This window comes from Durio zibethinus, chromosome 18 (assembly GCF_047325235.1).
Source record: "Durio zibethinus cultivar Kanyao isolate XHJ-2024 chromosome 18, ASM4732523v1, whole genome shotgun sequence".
NCBI lineage: Eukaryota > Viridiplantae > Streptophyta > Magnoliopsida > Malvales > Malvaceae > Durio > Durio zibethinus.
This window is the reverse complement of record NC_143179.1, coordinates 7,390,723-7,398,634: the sequence shown is the minus strand read 5'-3', so window position 1 is coordinate 7,398,634 and position 7,912 is coordinate 7,390,723. Positions and strand designations below refer to the sequence as shown.

At 32.9% G+C, this 7,912-nt stretch overlaps 1 protein-coding gene across 1 annotated transcript; it reads right to left on the bottom strand.

Moving 5' to 3' along the window:
- Positions 1–5,366: 5,366 nt before the first annotated feature.
- Positions 5,367–7,150, bottom strand: LOC111300358 (uncharacterized). Its single transcript, XM_089746811.1, has 4 exons — positions 6,778–7,150; positions 6,568–6,699; positions 6,264–6,474; positions 5,367–5,661 (listed from the first exon to the last, which is right to left on the bottom strand). Exons 1-4 carry the CDS (start codon positions 7,042–7,044, stop codon positions 5,654–5,656), a joined length of 618 nt encoding a protein of 205 aa, XP_089602937.1. The 5' UTR covers positions 7,045–7,150; the 3' UTR covers positions 5,367–5,653.
- Positions 7,151–7,912: the final 762 nt, after the last annotated feature.

The following is a 7,912-nucleotide window of genomic DNA, read 5'->3' as shown; positions in this document are numbered from 1 at the left end:
AAGTAACGATCTAACTCTGATTTTACTTTTGATTTTTTCTTTTTTTTCCTTGAAACAAAATCATCATAGTCTCCCAAATTTTCCAATTCAGTAACACCAACACCATCTAAGAATGAAAAGCTTGAACTAGAAGGTCCTTCTTCCTTTTTCAAAGCCAAATTTTCCTCATACTCCTTAACCAAATCCCGACATATTTGCACAATCCTTTCAATTTCAAATTCAGCATTTTCTCCATAAATCTTTTCAAAGTAATACTCCAACAACTCTGTTTTGTACCTTGGATCTAAAATTGTAGCAACACCCATTATACCATGCACATCATTCCAATATTTTTCAAATTTGCCTAACATGCTCACAGCCATACATGAAATAATTCTATCGGTATGCATAATCCATTCATTCAATGCCAATCTGATTTTGCAAAGATTAGGAAAATAAAGATTTACAGTAGCATATTTTGTGCTAGAAAACCCTTCAGTGATATCATAAAACAATTTCAACTTTTCACAAATCTCGGTTGCAATGATCCAATCATTTTCAGTTGGTAAATGTTTGTACAAATGATCACCATGTAATTGCACACAACGAGAAAAAACATCTTTATAAAATAAAGCTGTTCGAAGCATCAAATAAGTAGAGTTCCATCATGTTTTGACATCAACACACAACCTTTTTAAAGTTGGAATGCGCAATTGACGCGATGCCTCTTCAAATTTTTTCTACCTCTTTGGTGTAGCACCCCAAAAAAGGACACTATCACGAATTCTTTCAATTCCATCTCCAATCATACTCAATCCATCTTTCACAATCAAATGCAAGATGTGTGCACAACAACACATATGAAAAAAAGCTCCATTAAGCAAAAATGCATCACAACCAATTCTATCAATTAACAACTCAATGACACCATCATTCATACTACAATTATCCACTGTAATAGATGAAAGTTTTCTATCAATATTCCAATCTAGGAAACATTTCATCAAACTTGAAGTAATGACCTCTTTTGTATGTGGAGTTGGCACATATTCAAACCTAATTAAACAATCAATTATTTACACTAATTTAATAATTAATTCAATAATAATAATTACTTAATAAAAAATAAACATTATCAAAATAAGACAATTTACTAAAATATACCTGATGATGCATTTTTGTAAGTTCCATTGATTATCAATGTAATGAGCAGTGACAGCCATGTATCCTCTTTTTTGGTGATCAGCAGTCCACATATCAGTTGTGATAGCAATTCTCCCTTCATTAGCTTTCAACTTGGATATTATTTTTGCCTTTTCCTCTTTGAAAATCTTTAAAATATCACTATTTATAGTATTTCGAGAAGGCATAGCAAACAAAGGTTGGAAACTGTAAGAATACTTTCTGAATTGCACATGATCAACCATTGATAAAAGATATTCGTGCATGATTATCATGTTGGCAAGCTCCCTCCTTGTGACATTTTGATCAAAGAAAAGGTTTTTTAGTGTTACTTTTCCATCTGCCTTCCTTTGATTTGCTACCAGCACTTGTTGACGAATATCCATTTGAAATCGCTTGCTGCACCTGTCTGAATGCTCACGTAAATGACTTGTCCCATTTTTTGAAGCACCACCAAGTTTTTCTTACAATAATTGCATATTGCCTTCCATTCATTATTGATTTTCTCTTTTTTAAAATGTTTCCATACTTCTGATTTTAGCTTACTTGAGTTATACCCACTATCATCAACTTCAGCACCATGATTCGTCACACTTAATGAAAGAGTTGTATTTTCATCAGATGTTGGAATTGGAGTTTGCTGAATTGGTGATTGATGTGAGGTAGAAGTAAGAGGTGTTGGGGAACACGAATTATCTCCCAAATTAGACATTTTACCTTCATTCAAAAAAAAATAGAGTTATTATTTTTTATATTAACAAATAAAGCAACTAAATAGATTAACTATATAAAACGAAAATAAAAAGGTTTATTAACAAATAATTCTACCGAAACAATTGAAAACCAAACTTAGAATCTAAGTATCAAAAAAATTAGACAAGTTCATTCCTTCAAAAAAAAAAGTAAGAGATTAACATAGCAAAAGAATAACATAGCAAATCACATCGCAAAAGAATAACATCGAAATTATAAAGAATGGTACGAAAAATATTCAGTTCAGAATTCAACAAAATTCACAGCAAAATGAAGAATACTGATACTGACAAAGCAGCATAACTGTAATTCATACAATGTCATTAGCACTCAAACCTATAATTGATTCATTAAATGTCAACGCTACATATCCACAAAACAGCAACAGCAAACTATATAATATAAGAGATGAAACTACCTTTACTTCCTCATAATTCAAAGATCATTAGAATACGCCCACTTTACCAACAAGTCAAAAGATATATTTATTTGCAAGCATGAACATGATCACCAATAACAAACTAAAATAGAACCCTGCAATTTTTACCAACTATTAACCACTAAACATATACCTTCCATTCAGATTATATTGTAGGGTTAACCTAGTACTAAAAGACAGATTCCAACACATGAAATCAATTCAAGTAGATGCTAAATCAAAGCACTATGAGAGACAACTTATAATGTAGGGCCAAGATATAGGAAATTTTGCAGACAACAGTCATGAAAACATAATAAATAGACCGATCTCCAAACTTTTAACCATGCTGAAATGCAACCAGCAAAGATGCAGCAATCTACAAATCATGAAAATTAATCAAATTAAAAACTCAAGACAAGGCTAAATTAAACAAAAATGCCTTCAGAAAATCATAATCATAATCCAACTATAAACACTATCTAGACTCATGAATCAAAACGTAAAAAAAATTCAAAAAAATCACTACAGTTAAGAAATAATCCAACATAGGGTACAATGGCACGTTGATAGCATAACCAAGCCCAACGATCAGATAAAAAGTAGGTACTCTCAGTTTCGCAGTGTAATATGACAAAACACACAGAAATAGCCACTTGCAACAGTTAGCACATATAATCATGTGATAATACATGCCGTCCAAACTTACTGGTTGTAAATATGCATGACATACTGCGAAAGACCAGAATATTTATAACTCAGGTATATTTTAAAACCAAGCTGCCTGGATGGGATATTGAAAGCATTACCATACATAATACAATCAATTAATATCATCTTAATTCCCAAAATGGAGACAGGAAGACAGAAAAAAAGAGTTATGCTAATCCAAGGTAAATTACCAAAATGCTATATAATTAAAGATTACGAAACCATTATAATTGCATCATTAATGATCATGTAAGATGGGTCCAAAACTAAAGAAAAAAAAAGTAAACTTCGGATTGTAACTATATCTACAATTGATCTTAAATCAACCAAATAATATTAGTTTCTAGGGATAGCCGAATATCATAATCCAGAGGAAATAGTTTACAATGATAACATGCTTGTCAGTAACATTTTCGGCTGTGTGATAGATGTTATTAATAAATGCTAATCATTTGCAACAAAAATGATAAATCAGAGACTCCGATATCTATAAGAATTCAATTACCTTACAGCAGTAGGGTGAAAATGAGTCCCTTGTTTGTTGATCTTCCCAACTCGAATAAAAATCAATTACCTTACAGCAGTAGTCGTAAGAGCTAGGCGAAGCGGTAGCAAAGCTCAGGTGGTGATGCAAAGGCGTGGTGAGCGTAATAGCCCCCTCGGGCTGGGCATGCTCCTTGTAGAACCAAGCGAAGAGCTAGTGAGGGTTGAAATGGAATCTTGTATGTAGTGTAGAATCGGATCTGAAGCTTTGTACTAGAATTGGAACAAGCGAGGAACGACGAACGAGTGACCACAAGCGGAGCTTAAGCGCTCGACAGCACTTGTGTGAAGCAGCCTGGCAGATGGAAGCAGAAATGCAAAACAGAATGGATGGGGGAGACGACGACGAGAAAGAGGCAGAGAGCGGCTAAAAAAAATTAGAATTCAGAAACCCTAAAAAAAATTATATATATATAGTAAGGGTATTTTGGTAAATATTACGGGTCGGGTAGGATCGGATTTCATACAAACCCGACCTCGACCCGAATCCGACATCTTAAAAAATAAATCCGACCCGACCCGAAGCCCGATTTTTGAAAAAAAAACCCGACCCTAAAATAGTCGGGTCGAAACCCGACGGGTTCGGGTTGATTTGCCGAACCTAGTTGTTTGGCTTGAAATCAAACGATGTGAACTTCTTGTTTTGCTCTATTATGCTGTGGATGAGGGGTGTCTTTCGTTAGAAACTCACGTCAAAATCATTAGAAGAAAACCAAGCTTATAACTCCTATCTTTCTTATTTAAAGCGTTGAAGATGCACGTTTATGACAGAAAATAATGAGTCTTGTATCAAAAATCAAAATCATCGTTACCTGGGAAAGCAAATAAAGCTACCGGTACGTGTACTACTTTGACAGCGGGATTTGTCAGCCACTCATGTCCTATATAGCCTATAGGTAAAACATGCAAAGAAAGAGCAGAGCGCTTCAAGCAGTCCCTGCCTGCCGCGTACACGTAAAATTAAGGACCAGTTTTGAATTCGCTGCAACTGAAAGGAGAAAAAAGTAAATTTCCTTTTTGCCCAATTCGTTTTGCTGTTCATTCCTCCAAATGGTTCTGCTTCATGTACGCTTTATTTCAACGTTGATTCATATTGTCTGGGCAGAAGCGCAATTGCTGTGTACTTGTTGCATGTAAAAGTAAAAGCTTTATTAATTTGATGAAAAAGCGCCAATTACGAGCTGCCTAATAAGAAGTAACAACTCAATAATGGCGGGAGATTCCCTCAGACAAAACGAGGTGAAGAAGGAAGGCTAGCGGGTCAGAAAGAAAACAAAAAAAAAAAAAAAGGTTTGGCGACTTTTGCAGTAATAATAATAGTAACAAGCTTTCGCACCAAAAAAAAAAAAAAATAGTAACATGCTTTGCATAAATTTACATCTTTGAAAGCATTACTAATGGTACCATTCCCAGAGATCAAACCAATTCATGAACCATGATTGCTAAAAATCTTGCTCTTATTAAGAGTCCAAGAAACATATCCTTTTCGGAACAATTTAGGAACATTAACCTTGCACTTTCGTTTGTCTCAGTAGGTTAATCAAATTGAAAATTAAACGGCAATTGGTATTTTTTGTTTTGGTGGAAGAGAAGAATAACGATGGGTTTTTAAAAAGATAACAATTGACCTAGTTATATATGTTGGGATGATATATCATTTAAGGCTGATAACCACTGCAGTTTGCAAATGAATTGGTAGCAACCACAGCAACCAAACGATTAAATTATTGGCATATAAAAGCTTTGTCGAGAGCCGTTGGGAGAAAATAAGCCATAAACATTGAGACAAGACAAAAAAATAGAATTTACACTCTTTACCTAAAGCTGAGTACAAGAAATTAGGATTTAGGATAATAACTAAATTATTAAACATAGAAGCAGCACTACTGTTATAGTCAATAATCAAAAGTTTTAGATGAGTTTAGATTACTTAACACAAATATTCTAGAAAGAGGTTCAAATTATAAACTAAGAACCATTAACAAACAATAATACTTCGATTCAAGTCATGCTCAACTTCCTATGCTGATCTTCTTACCCACCAACTGAATTGCCCGCATAAAATCTTCAAACATCTACAACAACACAAGTAGACAACCATTAAAATCAATTTTAATTATATGTGAACAAAGGACAGCACCTCAAGTTTAGTGATCTCTGTTGTACCGCCAAAAAGTACCCATAAGTCCCAATCCTTCCATTTATCTCACCACTTTTTTTCTAGCACGGCGACGTCGAAAACCTTATGCATACCAGAGCTAGTTCGAGACATCCAAAAGCCCTCATGCACACATACTATGCCTCCATTATAATCATGCATAAAATCAAATAGCAAAAGCAATTCTCAACTAGATAGCAAGCAACTATATGCATCCATTCATACTAATGGGAAAACAATGTCACAAATTTTGATAAATTTAACCAAAACCAATGACAAGATCGAAAACATAATTTGAAAGGAAACCATGATATTCCTACTAGCAGAGTTTAAGAACAATGAACAAAGACCCATCCTTCATAATCAATTGGACGTAGTTTGAAAGGAAACGCTGTTCCTCAAGAACAATGAACAAAGACCCATCCTTCATAATAATAATCAAATAGCAGCGACAAAACAAGATCAAATTCCTAAAACCAAATTATAAGTATGGAAAAAGGAGAGCAAAATTGATGTTACCTGTTGTGGCAGGAGGAGCCTTTTCCCTACAAAAGTAGACCTCCGTTGGATCATCTCCTATGTTTTTAGGAATCCCCCTTAAAACGCGAGCTTCAAAGACCTGAGTAGTGTTAGTTTCAGGATTCCTTCCCACAAAAGTTAAATAGTAAAGAAGACCCCGGGCACCCTGCACATTTGCTTTTTCCAACCTCAGAAACTGATACTCTGTTTTCTGAAAGAAAACGGTAATATTTTTATTTTGTTTTTGTTAAAGGCAATTGATGATGGTGAAAAATAAAGATATAAACATCCTAATCAAGCTAACCATTTTATAATTATAGTGATCCATGGCAGCAACACAAAACGGCTTAAGGTTTTCGCGAGAATAAGCACTCAAGGTAATGGGTGTAAGTATACAGCAACAAGAAACGCCAGGGAAGGATGGAACATCAAAACCCTAAAATTTAAAAAAGGAAAATAGTTAGCATAAAAGCAAAAAATCAATAGAGAGAAAAACGCAAGTATGATGGCTTACATCGCTGGCTTCGAAAGCAACCTTATATCGCCGAATCTCTTCATCAGTAATCTCACGTTCATTGTCGGAGCCATCCTCATCCACTGGATCGTCATCATCGTTGTCACCGTAATCACCAAACAACCTCCACGACGTCTCATCATTAAAATCAAAAGCCTTTCCCTCTCCATCTTTATTATTTTCACTTTCTAATTTCTGTTTCTCCTCATATGGTGGTTGATCTTCCACAACCGACGGTGGAGAGGAATAGGAATATGTCGAAGACATGATCAGCGCAATTGGGATTCTAAAAAATAGGGTGTAGAGCAAAAAAGGCGGAGAACAGATAGCTGAAAGAGACCACAAGGAAATAAGGGGCAGTCATAGGGTTTTTATTATGATTTTGATAGGCGAAATAAAGGGCAGTTATAGGGTTTTTATTGTGATTTTGATGGGCCCAATAAAATATCAAAGAAAAAATATACATATTTTATTAATTTATATGTTTGTGCCGGCTTTCAAACCTAAATTTTTTTTTCAAGACTGACCCGTATTAAAAAATAATATCCAAAACTCATCCATTAATTATTCTAATTTTTTAATAAAAATATTTTTTAAAAATAAAATATTAAACAAAATTTTATATTTATAATTATAATAATTTAGTTATATATATTACTTGAGCCAAATTGGATCTCTCCCAAGCTTTAAATTTTTTTTTCAAGTTCCTCTCCTAAATTTAAATAAACTTAAAAATTTTGTTCAAATTCATTTAATGATTTTTTATTTTTATTTTTGTTTATATTCTTTTAAAATTTAGATAAATCTTTGAATTTGAGCTGATAGCTTAATCCTTGAATATCTCGATATACACTATAATAAATTATATTTTTTTGATATTTTAAAATTTAATAATTTATATTTGATATATTATCAGTATATAAAATATAAAATATATAAAATATAAATTTTATATATTATTAGTAAATTAGATGATATTATCTTATTATTAAATAAACATTAACCCTTAAAATAATATACAAAAAAATTAATATTTTTTTTAATTTTACTCATTAATAAAGTGATATTATTAAATTTTATGATAATATATAAAATTTATACATTAAATATAAACCCAAAGTTTAAATGTCAAATT